General features: G+C 46.4%; 1 protein-coding gene across 1 annotated transcript; it reads right to left on the bottom strand.

Annotated features, from left to right (window-relative positions):
- Positions 1-553: 553 nt before the first annotated feature.
- LOC149362981 (uncharacterized) lies at positions 554-17,338 on the bottom strand. Its single transcript, XM_089568403.1, has 9 exons — positions 17,155-17,338; positions 16,989-17,077; positions 15,582-15,831; positions 13,685-13,882; positions 6,904-6,965; positions 5,319-5,541; positions 2,710-2,826; positions 779-1,086; positions 554-623 (listed from the first exon to the last, which is right to left on the bottom strand). Exons 1-7 carry the CDS (start codon positions 17,336-17,338, stop codon positions 2,714-2,716), a joined length of 1,119 nt encoding a protein of 372 aa, XP_089424529.1. The 3' UTR covers positions 554-623; positions 779-1,086; positions 2,710-2,713.
- Between the last annotated feature and the right edge of the window lie 10,169 nt (positions 17,339-27,507).

The raw sequence follows: 27,507 nt of genomic DNA, 5'->3' as shown, positions 1-27,507 counted from the left end.
CAAAATCAGCACTTTTTTTGGTCGGCGCGACAACTGCCACATATGCCCGCAGAGATGTCTCGAGCAATGTGCTCGTGAGGGCTTTTAATAAAGGACATGTTTCAGTCAAGCGTTTTTCAAAGCATATCCACTTTTGCACTGCGCCAAACGTAATGAAGACCATACGCTCCCATATCGCACTCAACCAACACTTCGTAAAACACGTTCAGCACATGCATATATGCGCGCGTCTGAACGCGTGCTCGGAACTGGAATCGGGCTGCTCTCGTGAAAGGCCTCGAACACCATCGCAATATCCGCCGGGCGCACGAAATTAACAGCCGAAATATTTTGTGAATCAGAAGTATGCGATCGTAATATGAAGTGAGCAATTGTGCTTGCGAGGTGGTGAGACGATCGAAATATGATTGCGCATACGCACGCAAAACATATCAATAAACAGCGAGAACTACCGCAAAAGCTGCCATTGCAGGCGACACAGTCGATATGCACCGTGGCCTAGTCGAAACAAGCGCCTGCATCGAGCAAAACATCGCATGAAGAACCGCGGTCCTTCTAGTCCTTATAAAAATGGCCGCGCGAGCTTCCCGCTACCATACACCTCTCTGTCGTCTGCTAGCTGCCTGAGCGCGCTCGATTTTCTCGGGTTGCCCCGCCCACTTCCGGTGGCTGCCCGAAACCGCCCAGCCAGAGAAAAACGAACGCGTTCCGGGCAGCCACCGGAAGTGGGCGGGACAACCCGAGAAAATCGAGCGCGCTCGGGCAGCCCGCAAGCAACCCGTGGGCTGCCAGAGGCGGATAATCGAAGAAGCCCAGTGTATTCGGTAATTTTTTTCCTTCCTCCAAGAGCGAACCCAACTGTCGATGCCAATGCAGTTGCGTCCGTTTCGTAGCAAGCGCCCAGTGTTGCCCAGCTGACAATAACACTCGGCTAAATTTGGCTCTGTATACTTGCAATGGCCGTAAATTGCCGTTTAGGCGTATCTTGGCGCAGGAGATTAAATTGGGGCAGCATGGCGCAATTGGCGCAGCACTTCCACCCCTGTTCCCGCGATGCGATCCACCTCAGATCCACGTTGTGGTCACCTGAGAAAAAAATAAGCAAGAAAGCTTGTATTGCAAGCCCAAGCCCATATGTTGCACAAACATTCTAAAAATGAATTGGGAAGAAAACTGATGCAAGAAAAGGTGTGAAAAGGAGACCATCCCAAAACTACAGGCAGGAGAAAACCGCACTTTTCGAAGCAAGATCATAAATTACACTGCCCCACTGTGTTTATGCTGTCTGGCTTCCTGCAGTGGAACATTGAGAGGTTTAACATTAACAGAGTTGAACATAGGCACTAAGCAAGCAGGATGCAAGAATGGTGGCAGCCTCCACAATAGCCAGCATGCAGGAGAAAAACTTCACAACCACAGGAAACGAGTGATCAAGCCCAGCTACTACATTTTTCAGGCTGCCGCAATTTTTGTCTTAATGATGGTTAAGAAAATGGAGACTTATTGAAAGGGACCAAAAGAACTGAATGAGACATCTTCGATGGAAATCTCCCTGGTAGGGTTTTTGAAACAGAAGTTCAATACTGAAACTAACCACCAATAATGTGGACCAATTAGGCCCCTTCATCAACGGTGACTGAAATACGAACCAGCATGCAGCAGCAGGGAGCGGCCTTCAGTTTACCTTTGCTAAATTAGACGAAGTACGCTAACGTACGTGGAGGAGAGCATTCCCTATTCACTGTCACCTTTTTGAAGGTTCCGCAGCCAAGACGCTCACCTCAGCGCAAAAGATACTGCCAACTGGGCAGGAGATGCATGCTATGTAACAAGCATGGCCAGCAAGGCTTTCAAAATTCTCAAATCACTGCTGTTGATTGATCCAGTAGCTTTGTTTTCAACGGTTCCCCTGTTTTGCGTGCACCGCACCTCTTACCACTTAGGCTACTTTGCCCAGCCAGTGAACGTGCAAGCAATGATTGCCCTCACGGGCCATCACCACGGGCTTGACAGGCGGTTACTTAGTGTTTAAATGCCGCCTTTCTATGTTCTTTACCGGGCTTTACATGTTCTTTACCGGGCAGTGTCGGGAAGCTTGAGAAGCGCTCTTTGATCTCTGTGCATGACCTCTTCAATTTCGGGGGGAGCTTCGGGGCCTCTTCGTTCGCTGTAATTGAGTGGTGTGGCCAAATTGTTCGCTGTATCTGCGAATTACTGCCATTGCCCTTATGCATATTTTGAGAGCACATCCGTTCGTAATATGCATGCGTTTTTTATATCTGCAGCCGTAATAAGCAAGCTCAACTGGGATGTTACTGGTACTCACCTATGGGGCAGAAATACTCATTATGATAACGAAGAGTTCAACTTAAATTGAGGACCACGCAGTGAGCTATGAAAAGGGGAAGAGGGCAGAGTGGGTCAGGGAATCAACGCGGGTTAATAACATCCTAGTCGAAATAGAGAGGACGAAATGGGTGAAGGCAAGATAACTGATGGCTCTTAAGAGTAACAGAATGGATTCCCAGAGAAGGCAAGCATAGCAGGGTGCAGCAGAAAGTGAGGTGGGCGGATGAGCTTATGAATTGAGGGGATAGGGCGGCCGCAGCTGGCACACGACAGGTTTAATGGCGATATGGGTGAGCCTTTTGCCCTGCAGTAGATGTAGTATGATGATGATGATGAAAAAAAAATTAGCAGCTCACTTACTTGATCAGCGGCGCAAGTCGGAGCACTTCTGTGCCAAGTAGCGGGTTAGACGCTTGTGGCGTTTCTGCATGTCTTCATCTGGACAGCCTTTAACCTTCAGGTAGTGCCAGAAGGAGTCTGCAAAGACAGGCACAAAAAAGTTATGTGGCAGATCAGAGAGAAAGGTGTTTAATTGATGCCCAGGTGTCCTCAAATGAATTTTTTCAGAACTATATTCAAGAACGTAACAGGCAACTAATCTGAAATTGCTATGAAAAGGCCCCTTTCATGTTATCTGTTGAACTTTTACCATTTGGCCTTTTTTGGTGCAGTTGAAAACAGACATAGGTACATCCCCCAAAAAAATATATACCGTATGAATGCATGTAAGGGCTGCACTTTTTCTCCCAGATGTGCGGCCCAATTTTTGCAGTACAACCCATACACACGATGTGCAAAATTTTTTTTAAGTAAAAACACTAATCTGGGAATGAGCGGCATTTATTCTACATTCAATCGTCACTCGCGGAGTCTTAAAACTACGAGCTGGTGCTGTGCACCGGAGCACGCTCATCCCACAAGTCATGCAGCATGTCCGCTGTCAGTGCACAGCCATTGCTCCGCACTTTCATCACATAACAGAGCAGCTCTTATTCCAGTTCGGGAAACTTGCACGGCTTGCTTCAGAAACTGAGTTTTTTTGCAGCTTGTGTTCCTCAATGCATCCTTTTGGTTGCACCATCGTCGGACACACTTCTCGGCCATGTCGAATTTCCTCCTTACCGCATGCTTGCCATGTGCGAGAGCGAACTCCCAGCCGTGCCGCTATTACGGTGCTTGCCTATCGTGCTAAAACTGCAACGCTTGGCAGCAGCATAAAAAGGCCACTAACTTTGAACACAAAAGCCTAACACAACACGAAACACATGAAAGCCACTAGCCACTAACACGCTACCACACCTCCTGTACATTTGACAGCCACAAAAAACAAAAGCTGGTGATACTGATGCCGATATGAATAGCGGGAGCTCATGGCAGAGAACAAATTTGATGAGCCGCGGCCTCGGGCATCATTCGTGCGCAGCACATTGAGGGACCTGTGCGCGTGTGGCCTCCGCAATTAAGTGCACCGCTGCTCGCAGCCAGAGCTGATTGCGGAAGCGACAGCGCATGAATTTTCAAGGCTATTCCCAGGTGGGTAATGAAAAGTTTGGGTGCAGCCCTTACACAGATCTAGAAAAAAAACATTTCCTTTGGGAAAACAGGGTGCAGCCCTTAAATGGGTTTATTCGGAATATATAGCCCACGAGAGGTGCATCTTGATCTTCTGTGTTCCCTAATAGTTGACTGAGCTTGCGCAAATTTTGCGCTCTTCAACAATGCAGCATAACATGACTCCATGTGCCTGTCTCCCCAGGCAATAAACTACCTATGTGCACAACTGCCAACATGTCCTATAATGTGATCATCAAGGCTTGGTAGCCACCAAGCCAGAAAATGAAGACAGATGGGGCCTCTTCCTAATTCCGCACTATTAAATACACTGAGATATCTCTAGCTTATAATTTTAGTGCACTACAGCTACGACTTCAAACCAAAAGCACAAAACACTGAGGCAATATCCAGCAGAACACTAACATAAAAGGCGCACTACTTTTCCGCCTGAACAAGCTGTCTTCACCCGGAGCCTTCGCATGTGTGCATGTCATAAAGCCACCGCAGTCAAAGTGATATGGTGCTCCAACCTCAATCAACTATGGCTCAAGATGCCTTGCTGCGTTCCCATGCTGTGGCAGCAACAGAAGTTCCACTGGCTAAGACGGCGCTTCACTTAGTTGAAAAAGAGATACGCCAGGAAACCAGAAATCAAATCACGGTGTAACACTGAATGAAGGCTCAGGATTCTAAATATACACATTGTTATAAATTTCTTGAAACGTTTCAGAACTGCTTTAAAAAGCTACAGTCGATGCAGAACCATGCATAAACAGCAAGCGTCCTGTTCTGGTTTCAGTCCTTCTGTATAGCACAGAGTACAGGCAGAACCCAGAAGATGTCAACCAAGTTTTTAGAACTAAACTTCGGTTGTTTCTCTTTCATGGTGCGAGCATTTCCTTTAGAACTGCTTTGTTACGAGAGCAACTTCCCTTTGCAGAGGATAGCTCTTAAAACAACAATCTGGGTTTATCCTCTCTCTTTCTCTGCAACACGAGCTGCTGCTTCTAAAAAAAAGAAGGTACACTATATTTCACTCGACTGCACAGGGACATAATACATATCACAAAAAAAAAACTTCCATGAAGAAACAAACATTCACCAAAAAAGCCGAAAGTTGCATTCTGAAATAAACATAAAAAAGTACGCCAAAGTTTCACAAAATATAAACTTAAAATTACAACCTCTAGTCATGGGTAGTGATTCTAGTGTTGATAACAGTAAGATCTGAATAATTCAAACTTGTTAATTTGAATTCGGATAATTTCAATCTTTTCTGCAATTCCGGTGACATCAAGTTAACTAGGTTTTACTGTATGATATTAAGATGTCACAGAGAAAAAGCATGAGAAGGAAACATTGGAGCTTTTAGAAAATGTTATTAACTAAGCAAGAACCAAGTGTTTTCCACTCACCAGCCATTGAAGCTACCTTGGCAGGGGAGAGCGGCGGGAACACTTTCGTCGCACCTTTGGAGATGGCATTGTTTGAAAGTGTTCCCGTCACACTCCTCTCCGACAGCAGTTCGTTGCCCCACACTCGCACTGCCAGCTGTTTGCAGAACGACGAATCATTGCTTGCTGTAAGTAGCCGTTCCCAAGTCCCTGGGTCGATGTAACTGCCATGCCCAATGTGTATCTGAAAAAAACAAAACAGGAATGATTTATCAGTGTACCTCGGTAGCTCTTTCCCAGCGTCTCATGTTCTACGCAGCATTGCACCTTCTAATGGGTGTCTTCAGCAGCCTCCTGCACAATCCAAGTCACTACATGTCAGAAATATCCTGCTGATTGGAGAACATTTACATACACTGGAGAAGTGGCACCAATTTTTGGTTGTGTCCTAAGTACAAAGTGCTTTTTGCTTGCATTCTCGACAAATTTAAACGCCTATAGACACCTCATTTTATTCCAGGTTTTCTACTGTCAACGATGCGTTAGGCATTAGAATACATGGATTACTGGGGGGTATTTGCCTACAACCGCTAAATAATTTATAATTAAATTTCTTCTCTCATGCTTTTTCAGTTTTGATTTCAATAACCAAACGACTGTGATGTCAAGTTGATGTTTTGGTCACATGATCCACTAGAAAAACTGTAAACTAATAGCTGACATGTAGTTTTAATTCACTACAACATTTAATCCAGCCTCTTCCAAGACCTGGAATGACAAAAAATGACCTGTCAGCAATTATATGGCTGATTTTAAATGCCTCATGTGACCTAAACACCAACTACGGGTCACAGTTACTGTTCGACCAATGAAACCGAAAGTGTCAAGAAGAAATTCAATTATAAATTATTTAGAGGTTGCGCTCTGTTACCACAGGGTGCTCCATGAATACGAATGTCTAACATATAGTTTTAAAGAAGAAAACATGCAAGCAAAAATTTGGTGTCTAGAGTGCTTTAATGAACCGTCATCATTAACCCGATGTGAACTGGAAGGTGAATAATACTACTGTGACAGGGGCACTTCTAGTACCGATGAAGTCTGATCCCAAGAGAAGTTGCCAGTGCACTGGACACACAACACTCCTATGCATTCGAACTCGATCCCGATCAATGAGCTGGTGCACTACATGATGCATGGCACCAAACTTACACATAGCTGCAGAATGATGGCAAACAAACAGGTTTGTGATCAAGTATAAAAGTAAATAGAAGCACTACCAATGAAAAAATCTGCAGCAACAAGAGTTTAATCACAAATTCACACAAAAAAACACTATGCTACGGGCCCATGTAAGCGGTGCATGGGCCCATAAAAGAGTACCACAATTCGCCTTGGCATATGACACTGTGCTAAAAATGAAATTTTAAGAAACAAAAACCAACTTACAAAGTAAAGAAAAAAAGAGCAAAAACTCCCATGTCATTAGTTATGTCATAATACTGGTCATGTACTGACTGCAGAGATTTTTAATCTCTGCAGAACATATGCAATCATCAGTAGCATATGCCCATATTTAGTGAGCAAGTTGCAAGGTACTGCTCACCTCCCCAGTCTCATTTGCAGTTCCAACCGTCAGGTCAAGCTCCTGGGCTGCCTTGCGAGGAGCTGCACAAAAAACACAAAGGAAGTCGGCCTCATGCAATGCAAATGCACTGCGTCCTCTCAACGCCTGCCTCCGATGAAGGGACATGGAGCAGCTGTTTGTTGGCAGAACACTGAAAAGCAACCTAGAATGCAAATAATGAGGAACCACCAGCAACATCACAAATAACATGCAAGCTAAATATGGTCAATGAAAGCTGCAGTTTGCATTACAGTAAAAGTTTACTACTTCAATGTGTACAGGGATACAAATGCACACTGGATAAACCGAAGCTCAAGCTAACAAAAGTGAACAGGAAATGAGGTACACTGCAATCTTGAAGCAGTTCGGTAGTGAGAATATCCTATTTTACTGCTGTAAAAAAAAAATTAACCAATCGTGCACTGATATCCCACAGCACATGGGACTATCGAATAGGTTGGGATTGAACCCCCGTCTTTAGGGTCAGCAGCTGAAAACCATAACCATTAAGCCACTGCTGCGGCTCCCAAGCAATTTTTTCTTCAACATGGTATTCATTACAGTGATGTAATGTTCTATGTACATGAACTATATACAAGCCATTATGAAAACAGTGTTAAACAATACATATTGAAAAGACCATGCACTAGAAAAGGGGCAATGCAGAGCACATCACTAATAGTGAGTGCCACTCCGGTTCGTACTCAGTCTGGGCATACACGTCTCTTAAATTAACAACCATTCGACTGAAGTGATCCTTTGTAGACACAACAGGCTCACAGAGTCTGTCCATCATGCGGGTTTTCCAGAGGCTGTGCAGTCCAATCAGAAAAAACATGTCCAGGGGTTCACCAACAAATGGCAGCGCAGTGAGATAGCGAACAGAATGTGGAGTCAGATGAATTCTTTTTTTAAATGTGCGTTGCAGGATATCCCAGAAGAGTACTGCATCTTTGCAACTGATGAAACAATGCTCAATTGTTTCTGGTTCATCACAAAGGCGGCAATTAACGGTAGACACAAAAATGCCCTTTTTCTCTAACCATGTTCCAACGGGCAACGTACCGGTGTGTAACCTAAAGAAAAAGGTCTTTGTATTTTTGTTTACCGGGGCATGACGTACTCAAAAGAGTACGTAAGATGCCAGTCTCGCCGTGTACAGAGAGCAGTACATGGGCGCAGGGTAGAGCATACTAATCAAATCCTTATACAACTTTTTCCTCGACACTAAAAAAAAGGAACTCAGGAGAAAAACGAACAAGTAGGAAACGGACAGCCAAATACACCTCTTGCATTATGCCCCACAAACACGGACGGTCACAAACATTGGAAGACACAGTGAGGTTGGGTAAAACATGAACTAAATTTGTTTGCAGGAATGAACGCACTATTGGGTGTGTAGTGTCATGGAAAAACATGAAACGTGACACTATCTGTCGGACATACAGGTGAACTAGACCAAGGCCGCCAGCGCTTACAGGCCGAAAAAGGTTATCACGCCTCATGGATTCAAAAGACGAATCCCACACAAAAGTACCGAAAACCCTGTGAAAACGCTGGATAGGAAGTCTTGTGCAATGAATAATTTGCAGTACATAATATATTTTAGTGGCGAGAAACAGATTACAGGCGGTCACCCTGCCAAAAATTGAGAGGCCATGGGGGACAAATGTTTGAGCATAGCGCTGAAGAGTTGACACGCGGTCTTTCCAATACTGTGCGCTATGCTTATAGGCACTCAGAGGGACGCCAAGGTACTTTGGTGGCCTGCATGTCCATGTTATACCAGCATATTCAGCAGGTGTCGAACCCCAGCTACCAAATCAAAGACCGCAACTCTTAGAGCGATTAATCCGACTTCCTGACACCGAACCAAAGTCCTCCGTTAAACGAATAACCTCATCGATGCTTGGCTTATCAGTACAAAAAAAACGCAAGGTCATCTGCATAAGCCAATACCTTCAGTTCGGGGCCCATTATTTGGAAACCATTGACAGCTCTACTGTTTATAACACTTATGCAAAGTGGCTCCAAGTATAATGCGAACAGGAGCGGAGACAGTGGGCACCCTTGTTTCACCGAAGACTGAATTGGGACTGGTTGCGAGAGACAGCCATTAACAATCAAGCGCGTGGTACAGGATTTGTAACAAAGGCGTATGCCAGTAGAAAGTATTGAACCGAGATTGACGTGATTTAAAAGTGCAAAAAGAAATGAATGGCACACTCGATCAAATGCGTTTGCCAGGTCAATTTGCAGCATTGCTAATTGTTCTTGAGCGTCACTGCAATACTGCAACACCGTACGTGCTACATGTAGGTCAGATTGTATTGATCGTCCCCACAAGCCACATGTTTGATGACGCCCAATCAAAGTAGACATTGCAAGCTGCAGCCGATTTGACAGTGCTCGAGTACAAACCTCTGAAGTGGTAGTTGCTCTTGCCATGTTACCACAAAGCCCGCCTTCACACTTAAACTTGTTCACGACAACACTAGTTCACCTGTCTTCCCCAGCCTCACATGCCATTTTTACCTTCTCCACAGCTTCTGTGAAGATGAGGTGCAAGCCTCACGGGTGCATTTCACAGCTGGCTGTGTGCCCAGGTGTGCTGGCACAAGTTTGAATTATTGGTGACGGCACCTATTTGTGTTCGAATTAATGGCCAATGTTTGACATATAGTCGAATGAAGCACGGATGTACCAATTCATGCAGCTTGAATTATCCAGAAATATGAAATAACGAAGTTTGAATTAGCAAGCTTCCCCTGTATGACATGTTTACGCAAAAAGCGTTCTGGCGCTAAAAGACGAAGACAATACACACAACAAGACAGGACTGGTGCCAACTTCCAACTGAGTTTATTCACGGAAAAAACCACTTAATAACCACACGGCATGCAAAAAGATAAAGGCAAACCAGATACAAGGGGTGATAACAAAGACACACCGGCCAAAAGCACCAAAGGAATGATTATAACAGTGACAAAGACCCACTAAGAAAACTAATCTCTTCATCTGACAGCGACACAGGTGGCTTGCTTATGCAGATATGGCCCCTCTGTTTGATGTTATATGCTTCGATTAGTTCACGCTCTAATCTATTTTTAGACCTTGCAATGAATCTAGTGTTTACAAAACCGGGACGGCATTTGCAGCTTTTACAGTGAGTGGCCATGTGGCTGCCATAGCCATTTTTTACACCAATCTTGTGCTGGCCGATATATTTCTTACCGCAGCTTAGAGGCACAACGTACACAACATCAGCCAAGCATTCAGTGGCGCGGATTTGGTGTTTCTTTTTGCACTGCCTAACCATTGTTACTTTGTTCAAGATGCAAACGCGCGACAGCTTGCAGGGAGCAGAAAGCACCACATTGATCCTATACCTGCTGGCCACTTTCTTCAAGTTGTGCGAAAGCCGATGAATATAGGGAACCACCACTGTCGATTGTTTTTCGCTATCCTTGTTTTTTTGACACTGTTCACCCTTCAACGTCCGCTTGCACTTCTTGATTAGGTCCACACTAATACTAGTGATGAGGTGTTCTGGATACCCGGCTTGATGAATGCATTCAGTTTGCACATCAAAGCTCTGTGCCATCTCATGCTCACAAGATTTTTCCAATGCTGCATTCAGGCATGTCGCAACGACTCCCCGCTTGATTAGCTTGGAATGTGCACTACTAAAAGGCAGTAGCTCTTTGCACGATCTCGGGTTGTAGGACCAACAAACATGGCTGTCCTGCTTAAATTCAAGTCTCAAATCAAGAAACTGTAGGCTATTGTCGTGGGGAACTTCATGTGTGAAAAGGAGCCCTTTTGATTCATTGATGAAAATGGTGACTATGTCTTGAAGGATGGCGCTTGGTTTTGAACCTACATGATCGTTTAGCACAATTAGGTAGTCATCCACATATCTGAATACCCTACGAACGTGAGAGGTCAATAAAAGCCGGTCACTAACACGTTTGTCAACACACGATAAATAAATGTCACTCAATATAGGCGCAAGGGACGACCCAATACAGCTCCTTGCCATGACCAGGAAGGTCGCAAAAAGAGCTGGAGACAAGGATGAAGAACGAGCGACTTCGGATGCCTTGGATTGCCTGATGCACCATGTGAGTCGCAGTCGGACTTTCTATCCTCCCTTTAAGAAGATCAAGGAGTACCTGAGGGAAAACAACCTTGAGATACTTCAAAGCGACAGGGAAGGTGGCTTTATTGTCCTTCCCGAGAAGCTTTTGAAACAGAAAGCAGCTGAAGCTCTACAAAAGCACTTCGTCGCAGTGAAGTTCAATCCCGCCAAGGCTAAGAACACTGCAGTAAAGCTGTTAACTGACGTGAAATTGGATCCTCTCAAGAAACTGGTGAAGGATGCTGACAGGAGAGTTCCTGGATGTTTTCTTCACGGGCAAATCTCACAAGCCTGAGTGCCCCCTACACACGATTGTTTCAGAGAAAGGGTCCTGGCAGCCGTTTTCTTCAGCGACACTAGAAGTCCCTTCCGCTAGACGACCCGTTTCTTATCGGCAGCTCCAATGAGGTTGTTCAAGAACTTAGGAATGGGTTGCCTGGAGCACAGTCTGCTTTTTTGATTGATGTTACTGACCTGTATTATTCCATACCGCATACCGAAATGTTAATTTCTATCAAAGAGAAGATCGCATGCATAGGCGAACTGTCATTTCAGGACGAGACAGGTATTAGCTGTGATGATTTCTTAACACTTTAAGAATTTTACCGTTCATCAACTGCATTTTTTTCAACCATCAGTTTTATATTCAGTGTGATGGCGTTTGTATTGGGTCGTCCCTTGCGCCTATATTGAGTGACATTTATTTATCGTGTGTTGACAAACGTGTTAGTGACCGGCTTTTATTGACCTCTAACGTTCTTAGGGTATTCAGATATGTGGATGACTACCTAATTGTGCTAAACGATCATGTAGGTTCAAAACCAAGCGCCATCCTTCAAGACATAGTCACCATTTTCATCAATGAATCAAAAGGGCTCCTTTTCACACATGAAGTTCCCCACGACAATAGCGTACAGTTTCTTGATTGAGACTTGAATTTAAGCAGGACAGCCATGTTTGTTGGTCCTACAACCCGAGATCGTGCAAAGAGCTACTGCCTTTTAGTAGTGCACATTCCAAGCTAATCAAGCGGGGAGTCGTTGCGACATGCCTGAATGCAGCATTGGAAAAATCTTGTGAGCATGAGATAGCACAGAGCTTTGATGTGCAAACTGAACGCATTCATCAAGCCGGGTATCCAGAACACCTCATCACTAGTATTAGTGTGGACCTAATCAAGAAGTGCAAGCGGACGTTGAAGGGTGAACAGTGTCAAAAAAACAAGGATAGCGAAAAACAATCGACAGTGGTGGTTCCCTATATTCATCGGCTTTCGCACAACTTGAAGAAAGTGGCCAGCAGGTATAGGATCAATGTGGTGCTTTCTGCTCCCTGCAAGCTGTCGCGCGTTTGCATCTTGAACAAAGTAACAATGGTTAGGCAGTGCAAAAAGAAACACCAAATCCGCGCCACTGAATGCTTGGCTGATGTTGTGTACGTTGTGCCTCTAAGCTGCGGTAAGAAATATATCGGCCAGCACAAGATTGGTGTAAAAAATGGCTATGGCAGCCACATGGCCACTCACTGTAAAAGCTGCAAATGCCGTCCCGGTTTTGTAAACACTAGATTCATTGCAAGGTCTAAAAATAGATTAGAGCGTGAACTAATCGAAGCATATAACATCAAACAGAGGGGCCATATCTGCATAAGCAAGCCACCTGTGTCGCTGTCAGATGAAGAGATTAGTTTTCTTAGTGGGTCTTTGTCACTGTTATAATCATTCCTTTGGTGCTTTTGGCCGGTGTGTCTTTGTTATCACCCCTTGTATCTGGTTTGCCTTTATCGTTTTGCATGCCGTGTGGTTATTAAGTGGTTTTTTCCGTGAATAAACTCAGTTGGAAGTTGGCGCCAGTCCTGTCTTGTTGTGTGTATTGTCTTCGTCTTTTAGCGCCAGAACGCTTTTTATGTAAACATGTCATGCTACAACCAACTAGCTCAAATCAAAGCATTGCTGGAATGTATTTCCCCTGTACCCCACTGCAATATGTTTTCTCTAATATGAAACAGAAATAGGCAATTTCTTGCCATTTTTTTTTCAGTAGAATCAGCCAGAAATCCCACTACACTCCCAACACCTATCTATGTTTGGTCACCATAGGTCACTAAAGAGACCAATTTCACAAAGCCTACTTTGCATGCACGCGTTTACCAGCGACAGGGCTGTAGACAGGGCAGGGGTGACTAACGACAAAAAAAAACTCCCGAACGTCTATGTGTTGGTAGAACTGAACGGCTGTCGGCTGCCCCCCCCCCCCCCCCTCCCATCTCCTCTCCGGCCTTTCTCTTCACATTTTTGGGCCACTGCGTTGCGACACCATCAGCTCTAAATGAGCATTTCTGGAGATTAAAATATTAAATATTACGATTTTGGCAATCTCTCTGGGTGTACAGGAGTCACGTCTCTTACTCTACATACAAAGAATAAAGACCTCATGCTTTACCTATGTTGCAGGGCCCCTTTAGAAGCCAGTGCTGGCAGTACAATGCAAAGCAAGGTGCTGATGCATAGTTTGATACTACCAGGTACAAGATGCTGCTAAATAAGACACTCGAGCTACATTGTGCCAAAGTGAACAGACACACAAGCTAGCTGTATCCTAGAGCAGCCAAAATAAATACCTTTTGACACTGGCCGAGCTGGTGGCACAGCAAGGGTCTGCAATGTTGTGGAGGGCCCTTGGTGGGTAAGAGTCGGGACAGGAGTGGGTGGAGGCGGGGCAACAGCCGGTGGAGGCAGGGCAACAGCGGGTGCAGGGGGGGCAACAGCGGGTGCAGGGGGGGCAACAGCAGGTGCAGGGGGGGCAACAGCGGGTGCAGGGGGGGGCAACAGCGGGTGCAGGGGGGGCAACAGCGGGTGGAGGCGTAGCGTCAGCTTGCGGAGTGGTGACATCAGCTGGCGGCCTCACATGAAGTGGCGAGGTGGCACGAAGAGGCACCACAGGAGCCACGGTGTCGAGGGAATGACTGTGCACTAAAAAAATGAGGGTACAGGTATGAAGACATTGTTTCCTGCGAAAGCGAAGACAGCACTAGATCATTAGTGAGTGGCATTTAAATGCACACTGAAAATATCTCATACAGTTATGCACGCACAGTGCCAGAATGGCAAAGAACAAGCCATTACAAGCAGTGCTTCAATGCTCAAGAGTGAAACCCTACATTGGGTCATCATTATCACCAGCCTGACTACACCCACTGCAAGGCAAAGGCCTCTCCCATGTCTCTCCAATTAACCCTGTCCTTCGCCTTATTCCCTTATTCCCCAGATTTCTTAATCACATCCGCCCACCTAACTTTCTGCCGCCCCCTGCTACGCTTGCCTCCTCGTGGAATCCACTCTGCTACCCTTAAGGGCCAGCGGTTATCTTGCCTGCGCATTACATGCTCTGCCCAAGCCACCTTCTTCCATAGCTCGCCGCGTTGTCCCTAAGTTAAGCTGAACCCTCTTTGTTAGCCTCCACGTTTCTGCCCCGCAGGTGAGTACCGGTAAGATACAGCTGTTCTATAATTTTCACTTGAGGGATATTGGTAAACTGCCAAAAGAAAAGTATACAACAGACATAACCAGCAAATACAAAACTCTGTTTCAAAAAAATAAAACGTGGTCACAAAATTAAACTGTGATCTAAATCAGAAACATGGGATAGAAATTCCAAGGAAGCGTAATTTTCAATCTACACATAACTAGAAGAGGAATTGAAGGTTAAAGGTTGTCTAGGTACCAAGCATGTATGCTTACATGCAGAGTTGACAGTTGCAGCAGTATCATCCCCTTCGCAGCCCAGCTCGTCCTCTTCCACAGCAGGCACATACCCCCGATTCTTCATCGGTGAATGATCTAAAGGAAAAGGCCAAAACTTGCGCACTGGCTCAAGAATATGTGCATCAAGCAAAGGTAGCAGAATTTCCCTTTCTTTTGTCTTGCCTTCATTCACAAAATATTTCCATTATTAAGCACTCATGACAGCAACTAGCCAGCGGTACACAATGATATTATTATGCTGGTCATCCACGGCTGTACCTAAATGAATGGTTACATGGGCACGAATTATCATGAATGGTACTGGGTCATGACTGCCACATCAAGGTAAAATCTGGACAAATGGCCGAAAGAGATGTAACCATGGAACCCTAAAACTAAATGAGATGCACTTCGTGACAAAAAAAGCACTTTCGGCAAGTCATTGCTGCATCAGTCTTGTACAGAAATCTGCTCAGTATTTCACATGACTTCTACTGAAGCAAATGGAATGTTCCCAAATGCTTCTTTTCCTCTTCCCACTTGATGCGTCTACAAGACTTCATAGTGCTGCCACAATTTTTTTGCCCCCAAATCAGCTGTTAGTGAAACCATGTCCAGCACTTCGTTGTAGTGCCCTTCTAAAGCGGTGTTAACATTATCCTAAAAATGCACCAACAAGAATAAGCAAGTATAACTCGACTTCACAAAAGTAGATTAGCTTTGACAACAGCCGGTGCATGGAAGCAGCAGCATACTATATAGTGGTTTACATACCATTCCGAAGAATTTTCGCACAGAGTGCTTTCTGGAGGCTTTCATTGAGCCTCCTCAGCTTTTGGACTTCCTCTGCCTTTTCAGCCATGGCGTTCTTTGACACCTCCAACTCAGCCCTGAGGTCGTCCACCAACGCCTCTAATTGAGCCACCTTTGAGTTGCCTGCTCCTGGTTCTTGATTCCCCAGCCCCAGCAATTGCTTTTCGGCTTTTGTTTTTGCAACTCCTTTAGCTTGACTTTCTAGTCTTGCCTACAACAAGATAATCAGAATGCAAATCAAGTAACACAATAACAAATGCGAGCTCACCAAGGCCTAATTTCATTGGAAAATTTACGTACAGCATTTCAGCAGGAAACAATGAACCAGTTACAGCAAGATACCACTTCCCCGACTGTCACTTGAACGAAATGAAAGGAACTGCTTACACGGCACTTTTGTGAACTAGTGCAGAAAGTGCAGCCAAATCGAGGAGACCAAACATTCAAATCGCCTTATGTGCTCAACGTGATTGCACCGAAGACAGTGCTAGTCACTGTAGATATTCAAGACAAGCGGTATATCGTGGTATAACCCGCTGACAAATCACTACAAGAACAAAGCCACTATTCATTGTCAGTCCTGCATTTCCTTTGCAAATGATCTTTTTGCATGCCCTAAGAGCAGTTGGACAGTGCGTCACATTCGTCATGCAGTACCAACAAGCCCACAACCAAGCCTTACTGAAAGCATGTAATCCTTGTATGAAACTGTTGACGAAGGCGGGAAACGATACAAATTATCCCGCAATTAGGAGCACATGCTATCTTGAAAGCAACTCTTTTTAAAAAATCTTGCTAAACAACTGACTCGCACTGTGAACTACTGCCGTGCCGCGGCGGCTAGAATTTCTTTGGAGGAGAAATTCTAGAGGCCCGTGTACTGTGCGATGTCAGTGCACGTTAAAGAACCCCAGGTGGTCGAAATTTCCGGAGCCCTCCACTACGGCGTCTCTCATAGCCTTAGTCGCTTTGGGACGTTAAACCCCATAAACCAAACCAGCAATTAAAACATACGTGGACGAAGTGCCAATTTATATTTTTTTACCACGGGTGAACGTGTCTCGCAACTCATGCAGACGTTCACACTGCACTCTGCATGCGATACATAAAGACTCACGCTTTCTGGACATCGTTTGTTTTAGCATAAAATTTGCCACCGTCGTGTTCACTTATGCAACGAGGGTGGAGGGCTTCGGACTGATGTCGAACAAGTGAAGTTATTTAACGTGCACTGACATCGTGCCTTTCACCTCCATTCAAACGCGGCCACCGCGGCCAGGATCGATGCAAGTTGCTAGTAGCAGGGTTTCTGATGGCCAAGCACCACGCCCTACAGAAAATTCGCTTGAAAGCGATTGCTATTCGCACCTTTTTCCTCGGAGGAATGTCTTCTTTATTGGCGCATTTTCGCGCCTCCTTGCGGCGCCCTCTCCAGTGCCGCATTTCTTCTTCCGTATCTGCGGTTTGCAGTGCACATCATCAATTTATGGCTGCTAGAAAACAACTTAAAAACGCGCCTAGAAACAGCGCTTACCTGTCATGAAGACGATTTTTGCTTCGTAGAACCCTCCGCAGGTAGAAGCGTCGCCGTCCCAATACACTTCGTAGACCTTACTGCGGTCGAAGTCTTCAATGTCGTGCGGAAAAAAATTCCGCACGTCTGTGTGCTGAAGCACATAACACTTCTCCTCTCCAACGTAGCGTGCAAGCACGTACATATCGCTGCACTTCTGGGCGAATAAAAACACGTGGAGCAACGGAGAAGCCTCACGCAAGTCGCCGCGACAACACCTCGCTGAAATGAATAGTGCAGCAGGCGCACGTCTCCGCGAGAACCCAGCAGCGGCGGCGCTGCGATCGCCAACGCTTACCACCACGTCTCGAAAAGAACACTTCAGTTTTTCGACCTTTTTTTTGCTTGAGTACGCATTTTCTCGCCCAAATTAATGTCCGCGCCCTAATTTAAAAAGGTAAAACAAATAGATTTTTGTTTTTTGTTATTACTTTGCTAGCAAACTGTGTCTAGAAGTGAGCGTTTGTAGCGCTGCCGTTTTAGTTTGCGGATGGCTAAGGTAAATGCCGTACTGGGTAGTTTGTTCCCTAGGCAGCACTTCTCTCCACTACTATTTAGTATGCTAGCCAGTATATTCTAGGCACGCTTCGCTTGTAGTTGTAACAAACGAATTTAAATTTATTAAATTTAAATTTAAAACGTATATAAAATAAAAACAGTCATTTTAATCTGCCCTCTAGAGAATATATATTGTGTGATTTTGTTCTTTCTCGGCCGTGGGTATGCATTAATCGTAGGCGCCCCGGGACAGACAGGGCATGTGTCGTGTGGACAGCAGAACATTTACCCAAAAATGAAGGCACAAAATTTATTTAAAGCGTAGTCTCATAGCTTGTAATTAGGCGATAGATTTGTTTCCAACCCACACTAGCTTTGTTCGCGAAACTCGGTCGCACTTGGTTCGCCTATATATTCCCCAAAAAAAGGCAGCAAAAGAAGTGGGAAACGTTAGAGACAAGAACTAGCTCACGCGATGTACCGGATAAGCTGGCTCAGCATTGCGCCTGCCTTGGGATCAATCGTGAATCAATAGACTGCGCTACAAGCCCACTTAGAAGCAATGCAATGTAGGGAATGCTGCTATGAGGCATAAGGCGAAATGTGCAGGCAGCTAAGCAAAATTACTTTTTGTTCAATTTCGAAACGCATGGAGTGAGATGAATTCGAGCTTGATCATATTCTTTCAGCCCGAGCTAGGCTTCAGAACCTTTCAGAAACGCTAATGGCAAGAGAGAGTGCCTGCAGCTACGTGCCATGCATGCGGAATGAGAGCAGAACTTGTCAGAACATATGGGGCATGGGATTTCTTTTTCGCGATGTGCTTCATAAGGTCTTCTCTCAACGGATCCGTTAAAGTTGAGTGAAAGGAGCCAAGAAAGTATAGTGCGCGAATGTGTGCTGAAGCGCCTTCCATGCGCGTACCTGTAGCTTCTGAGCGACCTGTAGATTCTCGGAATTTTTTTATTATATGAGCTAACATGCATCCTTTTCTGTGATTTGTTCTTACAGCTGGTTGAGTGGTTTGGTATTCTGTGCACTGTTTAATAATCTTTTCTTTACCTCTGCTCGTATTGTTAGGCTGCATTGTGCCATTCCAAAGCCTGCAGTATTTTATAAATAAATAAATAAATAAATAAGAGACATGATCGAAATAATCCTCCGATTTGGTTCATACATCATTCCAACGTTAGACTAATTCAGTGCTTTTATAGTGACCAAATTAACCAGTTCATGCTCTATAGTGCCACCTGCTCCGAACAAAAGCCGGCGATCTGGCAAAGGAAACCCGGTCCATAAAGAATTCTGGGTAAACTCGAAAATGGAAAAAAAAATGTTGCCGGCAAACCGACGTTTCCACTGATGTCAGAGCTGGCGCTCTCTAATTTTGTTATCGCTACCCATATCAAACCACAGTGGAACGAGTGTTCACCAAAGTCTGTTATCTAAAAATGACCTTGGCTAACGAGAGAGTGTTAACTCCTCCCAGTGAAGTTTCGCCTGGCGAGAAACGGAGGCTGTTGCAAGACTTTTAAACCCGGCCGAGAAAATTTTTTAGCCGTTTCAGCTTCAATGGCTAAAATCTTTCTCTAGCCTTTTTCTTCTATGTACGGAACCATACAGTTTGTTTGTTGTTTTTCGCCGAATTTTTTCGCTTTAGAAAATGAAAATACTGTATCTGTGATGAGCCCCGCTTTTGCCTTATCGTGATTTTGCTTCCATATGCGTGCGTTGGTGTGGCGCATGGCTTCAGTGGCGGTACTTACGACGCAAAAAAAAAAAAAACAAGCCACGTGCAGTGTTACAAGAGGTCACGACGGGGAAAAAACTAGTATCTAGATATCCTTGCGGAAAATAATTTATTTTGTCCAAAGAATCAATTCACAATGACCAAAGCTTCTGTATACTTTGGGGCGCTAAAAATTTTTCGGTTGCGGTTTTGTTTACAATGTGGCTAGAGTGTACACTCTAATTGTGGCTACTACGGAAGTCAGTTTGGCTATATGTGGTTGGAGCTAAGCTATGTAGTAACTCTGGCATAGACTCTGTAAGAAAGAAAGGCAAAATAAAAAGAAATTAACAATGAGGGAAGTATAGGCTAGGTGGCGAAAGCTACCGCCCGATACAAAGGGTAAAGCCATTATCATCTATCCATCCATCTCGGTAGTGAGCTTGCCTTCTTTGTGTATCCTGTGTATACGTTTGTTGTGCGCAGTTTTGTCAAGGTCTGTTTTGTGCTTTGTTTAGCTATATTTCGCTATGAGTTCGCCTCAACCCAAGCGGTACCGTCAGTACTTGGAACCTGGACGACCGCGTCAAGTACCTAGGCAAACTCAGCGGTACCAAGAGCAACTGAGGCAGTCTCAACAGCCTGCTCAGGAGGGCGACCCCGACGACTGCGTGCCGGCGAGCGCTGGCGGCTCCGACCATCTCTGCTTGGAAGACGAAGCGCGTGACACATTTGAAAGCGAGGACAGCGAAGCTGACGGTCCCGATGAAACTGGCAGCACCTCCTCCTTCGATGTGCACGATGAAGGAGAAGACGATGAGGCTGCGAACATCGACGAATCGACAACGCACGACGATGACGTGAGAGACTATTTCACGAGGTGTTCGAGAGAGACCCTGCCAAATCAGAGTATTAACAAAGCCCAAGCCGTTTTACTGATTCTTACGTATGCTGTTTACGCGGGACTCTCGTGGTCGCAAGTGGAGGGTCTTCTTAAGTTGATCAATACTCTCTGTGGAGCCGATGTTGTGCCAGACACCAAATATCTGTTTAGGAAGCTGTGGAAAGGCAAGTTGGATTCGCTTCAAGTCCACTACTTCTGCGAAACTTGCTACGGATATTTCGGCTGCAAGGACAGGAAGGAAGGGTCACACATCTTCACCTGCGACACCTGCCAAACCACACCGACCGTGCGGTCTCTAATGGCGAAAGGCTGCTTTTTTCTAATTTTCAATCTGAAGGAGCAACTGCACAGTATTATTACAGGCTACTCTCAAGCATTGTATTCACGGCTGAAAGAAGCCACAGTCGTTGTTCATGGTGCTTATGCTGATATCACCGACGGCCGCCCCTACCGAAGCATTAGACGTGGCGTGAATGCGAAGTGGTGCGACTTCACTGTCACGCTAAACACCGACGGATCACCTGTCTTCAAATCTAGCAAATCGAGTGTATGGCCTATTCAGCTCATTATTAATGAATTGCCGTTCAACGTCCGATTTCAAAACGTGATCGTCGGAGCTCTCTGGTTCGCGAAGAAGCATCCACCACAACACTTGTTCATGAAAACGTTTGTGGAGGTCTTCAACAATATTGGATCGATAGCGTGGCGGCATGCTGGAGAAACAGTGCTGTCTAAGGTGTTCGTGACGTGTTGCTCAGTGGACTCGCCAGCAAGAGCTGCGTTACTCAACATGAAGCAATTTAACGGCTACTTTGGTTGCTCCTGGTGCTTCGAAGAAGGAACAGTTGTTGAACGTAAGTCAACTTTATTAGAAGTTGAAAAAACAGATTGAGATGATTGGCATGTGCTGTCCTGAGGAAAAAAGGTTTAGAAAGCTTCATTGCAAGCCAGATTTAGCCCCCAGAAGCTTGGTAAATTTCTAACCATGCCACATTGATCACTATCTGGTAAGACCGGTACAGAGCAGGCAGCGTATATCGCAGCTGAGACAGCAGTGCAATCTCCTTACTTAGTGATCATTTCATGAAAACGCAGCTTTGTGTGGCAGCGACGTGCCTCATTGCAAGCAAACATGGGAATTATGCATACTTTCTCAACATGGTTTTAAACAAGCACAAGCTGCCTCATGCTTTTGTGTTAAATATGTCTGGAATGAAGTATTGTTTGTTGTTTATTGCAATGCATTTTGATGCAGTAAGCTTGCCTTGAGTATTAATAATAATAATAATAATAGAGGAGCATAGGGAAGATATTTTCAAATGCTTAGATACATGGAATTTTATTTGTATCACTAAATTTAATTTACCTGAATGGCACCAATATTCAGGATTCACTCTTTCATTCTACTTGTACAGTTCAGAGCTGCTCCAAGCAGATAAAACATGGCATTGCAGACTGACAGCAACCAAACTGACCCATTCATACCTCCTCCCCCTATGTTTCCACACTACTGGTCCACTACTATTAGTGCTCTTTTAGAACTTAGTTGTGCACTAATCTTCTGCAACATAGAACAGGGCTTGGGCTAGATAGCATATGCAGTCCTAGTTAGAAGTGGACTGTAGATTTTTCCCATATATTATTTTTCCCATCTACTGTGTCTTCAGCGTCTTCAAGTGCTGAATGTTGGTATTTTTTCATTTTCGTCCCAGGTACCCTGCGTTACATTCCTGGAGAAATGCCAGCAGCTCCACGCACACACAGCATTATGTTGGAAGATATGCGGGATGCCTACGAGCAAGGCCGGCCAGTTCATGGTGTCAAAGGGCCTTCTTCACTAAATCAGCTCCAAGGATTCAACCTTGTGTGGTCCTTGCCACCAGACTTTATGCACTGTGTATTGGAAGGCGTTACACAGCAGATAACTGAGTTGTGGCTGAGTGCTTTTGGGAAAGCTTTCCATATTGGCCGGAATTTCCATGAGCTGGAAAGGCGCATTAAAGTATTAAGGCCACCGATATCATTTTGTCGCTTACCACGGCCAATCTCAGAACGGAAGAACTGGAAAGCCACTGAATGGCTATTCTGGCTTTTGTACTACTCTCTACCATGTGTATCCGGTTTGATCCCTTTAAGATATGTCAGCCATTTTTCTCTACTATGTCAAGGTGTTTTTCTTCTTCTTCAGACTACTGTAAGTGAGGCTGACCTTCAGGAAGCAGACCAGCTTCTGTCTTGCTTTGTAAGCAGAATTTGTTCATTGTATGGAGACACCAGTGCCACATTTAATGTGCACCAGCTTTTACACCTGGCAAAAAGTGTGGAAATGTTGGGCCCTTTGTGGGGTACATCCACATTCCCGTTTGAAAATGGAAATGGACAGCTTCTGAAACTTGTGACAGCTGCACAGGGTGTGCCACTACAAATTGCAGAACGTTGCATAATGAAATCATGGCTCAAAACTTCCAGTAGGTTTGTTGAGCTTTCGACGTCTTTAGCTCAAAGACGGAACCAAATAATCAACATGCATGACAGGCAGGGAACTACTGCACAGGTATTAGGAGCCCCTCTGAGACCTGTTCATTTAGAAGAAGTTGTAGCAGGAATGTTTTTCAGAGAGTATGGAATGGTGCCAAGCATTAATCACTATGCCCGTGCTGAAACTAATGGTTTCCATATTTGCAGCACTCAGTACAGTAGGGCATTAAAAACGTGTTCATACTGTGTGAAAATGATTGATGGAGCTTACTGCATAATAACTGACATCTGTGCATTCATTGTGAATGTCCAAAAGGTTGATCTCGTGTGCCAGAAATTGGTAATTTCTGAGCCTGCAATCAGGAACGTCACTTATATACATAGCAGCAAGCTTCCACCTCCAGGCCGTAACATGTTCCTCTACTCTCTCGAAGATGTTGCTTCGCAGTGTGTTTTGCTTGACCTGGGAGAGGCATCTTATGTCTGTGACATACCAAATAATTATAAGATGGATTGAAGGTTTGCAGAAACTTATTTACATCTGATTGTCTTCTGTATATTCTTTGTTGATGGGGTTTGACTTCCGAAAGTGGCTCATACTGTGAGGAATGTCGTAGTGGAGAGCTCTGAGTAATTTTGACCTCCTTTGTTCTTTAACGTGCACTGACATCACACAGTTTGTACACAGGCCTTTAGTATTTCGCCCTCATCAAATGTGACCTCCGCGACTAGGATCGAACCTGCGTATTTATGGTGAGCAGCCGAGCACTATAACCACTGATGATATTGATGCGGGTAGACGACGACGACAAAGAGCGATGGCACGAGTGGGAAGAGTAGAAGACGACAACGAAGTTCGGACTGTGTTCTCGGTGCCGCTCGCAGCTGTTCTTGTCTATTTGTAAATATCTGTAAATATATTCTTTCCCGCAACATATTTGGTGGAGGTGCGGGCTTTCCCCTACGTCTACCGACGACGGAGCTCCGCAGCGGCCGCCAGTTGCCTTCACTCATCATGACCCAAGACGCCGCCCAGCAAACCTCAGCCCCGGCCATGACATCACTCGTTCTTTCTCCCCCTCGTGACCCTGGGACCTTTTCTGGTACCGACAACACTGACGTCGACGACTGGATCAACATGTACGAGCGAGTGAGTACCTACAACCGCTGGGATCCGACCCTCATGCTCGCAAATGTAATATTCTATCTAAAAGACACCGCCCGGGTCTGGTATGAGACGCACGAAGACCATCTGACCAGCTGGGACGTGTGCAAAGAGAAACTCCGCGAATTGTTTGGACGGCCGCTCGGCTGAACGCTTGCCGCTAAGAAGGACCTCGCCTCCCGAGCTCAAACATCTACGGAGTCCTATGTGTCGTACATTCAAGATGTGCTGGCCCTCTGTCACAAAGTTGACGCCAACATGCCCGAGTCTGACAAAGTCGGCCACGTGTTGAAGGGAATCGCCGACGATGCCTTCAACTTGCTCGTATACAAGAGCTGCACTACAGTCGACGGAATTATTAAGGAATGTCCACGCTTCGAGGAAGCCAAAAGCAGGCGTATAAGCCAGCCGTACATACGCCTCCCCAACACGGCTGCGACTTCTTCATGTGAAGACCTGCGACACCGGGAAACTCCAGCGCCCCCAGAAAATGTGACCCGCATCATCCGACGCGAGCTCGAAGCAATGGCCCCTGCCCCCCTGCATCTACATGATGGCGACAACCGCTTGCCTACCATCTCTCTGGTACAGGCTGTCGTCCGCCAAGAGCTTGCAAACCTTGGTTTCCAGCCCGTCAGCCCTGTACGGTCTTCACCACCACCCGAAATCACTGCGATTGCTCCTGGACGACCTTCGTACTTCACTCCACGTCGGCGAAACCCTAACGATTGGCGGACAACCGACGACAGGCCCATTTGTTTCCATTGCCACCGCATTGGCCACATCTCCCGCCACTGTCGAAATTATTGGTACCGTCGCAGCACATACCGTCCTCTCAGCTCCCACCGCGACGACGAACAGCCCAGCCACTACACGCCCCCTCCAGCCCAGCACAGTGCTTCAGTCGATGGCCAGATTCCCCGCTCCAGCCGCTCCCCGTCCCCCCTGCGTCGACAGTCTCGTTCGCCCCAACGCCGTCGCTCCTCTCCTGGCCCCTACGGACGCTCGCAAGCGGAAAACTAGACGCTGCAGTGTCTGGAGGTGATGCTGCAGTACAGCCCCAGTCCCAAAATCCTCGATTAGCCCTTCGCGCACACCATAATTTGCTCGCCATTCATGTCGATGGAGTGCCTGTGCGAGCCCTGATCGATACAGGCGCGCACGTATCCGTCATGAGTTCAGCCCTACGACGCCGCCTCCGAAAAGTACTGACCCCTGCACCCAAAGCCGTTCTCCGCGTTGCCGACGGCGGAACGCCTCATGTTGTTGGACTATGCACAGCCCGTGTGACCATATCCGGCCGCCATACATCCGTTCTGTTCTCTGTTCTGGACCAGTGCCCTCATGAAGTCATTCTTGGCCTCGACTTCCTGTCTGAGCATTCAGCCCTCATTGACTGCGCCACTAATGTTGTTCAGCTTGACCTTCCTCTTTCTGCTGAGTCGCCGTCCCCAGTTATACACAGTCTTTGTGCTGTCGACTTTGTCCGTCTACCGCCTCAAGCCGCAACTTACATTTCTTTCTCATCTGTTCCCCCCGTACCTGATGGTCACTACGTAGTCACTCCGGAACTTGACGTCGCCCTGACGCGCAGCATTGCGCTTCCACACATTGTATGTACAATGTCGGCCAACCGAGCGTACCTTCTGGTCCTGAACTTTGGTTCATCCATCCAACCGCTCCCGCAAGGCATCTCACTCGCCACGCTGTGCCCTGCTGCCGAATGTGTGATATCAGTGGTGGACACCTGCTTACCTTCCACTCAGCAATGCCGGCTGCCTGCGGCCCCATCAACTGAGAACCCAACGGACGACTACGCCGACATGATCGCTTCTGACCTACCGCCAATGCAAGCTCGCGATCTTAGGTGTCTCTTATCATCTTTCCGCGACATCTTCGACTTTGATACCCATGTTTTGGCTCGGACCTCTGTGGTGACGCATCACATAAACACCGGTGATTCCGCTCCTCTCCGCATACGTCCGTACCGAGTGTCCAGCGCCGAACGCACCGTCATAAATCATGAGGTGGACAAGATGCTCGCAAAAGACATCATCGAGCCCTCGTCAAGTCCTTGGGCTTCACCAGTCGTCCTGGTGAAAAAGAAGGACGGCAGCTGGCGCTTCTGCGTTGATTATCGGCACCTCAACCGCATCACAAAAAAAGACGTATATCCACTCCCAAGGATCGATGATGCATTAGACTGCCTCCACGGCGCCAAATATTTCTCTTCAATTGATCTTCGATCGGGGTACTGGCAAATTGCTGTTGATGAAAAGGACCGCGAGAAGACCGCCTTCGTGACGCCTGATGGCTTATACGAGTTTAAAGTCATGCCGTTCGGCCTCTGTAACGCCCCGGCTACCTTCGAACGAATGATGGACTCCCTTCTTCGTGGCTTTAAATGGTCCACTTGCCTCTGTTACCTAGACGATGTTGTGGTTTTCTCGCCTACTTTTGCCACGCACCTCGAGCGCCTCTCCAATATTCTGACAGTGTTTCGTAATGCCGGCCTTCAGCTGAACTCATCGAAATGCAAGTTCGGTCGTCGCCAACTCACTATTCTCGGACACCTCGTTGACGCTTCTGGTGTACGCCCAGATCCCATCAAAATTCAAGCTGTGAAGGACTTTCCTCTTCCAAGGTCGTCGAAAGATGTGCGCAGCTTTGTCGGCTTGTGCTCGTATTTTCGCCGTTTTATCAAAGATTTCGCCGGCATCGCTCGTCCCCTCACCGATCTTCTGAAGAACGACACCCCCTTTACCTGGGGCCCTGCTCAAGAGAACTCATTTTCATCCCTCGTCCATCTGCTGACCACTCCGCCCATCTTAGCACATTTTGACCCGTCGTCTCCCACAGAGGTTCGCACGGACGCCTCCGGATATGGCATCGGCGCCGTCCTAGCCCAACGTCAACAGGGTCAAGATCGAGTCATCGCTTATGCCAGCCGCCTACTTTCAGCCGCAGAGCAAAATTACACCATTACTGAGCGTGAGTGTCTTGCCCTTGTCTGGGCAGTAGCTAAATTCAGACCCTACCTGTTCGGCCATTCATTCGCTGTTGTCACTGATCACCACGCTCTTTGTTGGCTGTCTTCACTAAAAGATCCCACCGGTCGCCTTGGTCGCTTGGCTTGGGCGCATGGGCAAGAATACTCATACTCCGTCATGTACAAGTCAGGGCGCCATCACCAGGACGCTGACTGTTTATCCCGATACCCTGTGGAACCACCTGACCTAGAGGATGCTGAGACCCTGCCCTGCCTCTTAGCTATCTCCGATCTTGCCGATATTGCCAACGAACAGCGCCACGACTCATCTTTACGTCCTATCTTTGATGGCATCCGTTCTGCAAACCGATCTCCGTCTCTGAACCTTTATGTGCTCCAGAACGGCATTTTGTATCGCCGAAACCTACGCTCCGATGGCCCTCCGCTCCTGCTCGTGATACCCCAACGTCTACGCTCTTCTGTCCTTGAAGAACTGCACGACCTGCCGACAGCCGGTCACCTTGGCGTGTCCCGCACGTACGCTCGGGTGC

The sequence above is a fragment of the Amblyomma mixtum genome, chromosome 2, assembly GCF_055824585.1.
Source record: "Amblyomma mixtum isolate Tamu chromosome 2, ASM5582458v1, whole genome shotgun sequence".
Classification (NCBI taxonomy): domain Eukaryota; kingdom Metazoa; phylum Arthropoda; class Arachnida; order Ixodida; family Ixodidae; genus Amblyomma; species Amblyomma mixtum.
Note: the sequence above shows the minus strand (reverse complement) of the source record. Positions and strands in the feature narration are given on the sequence as shown.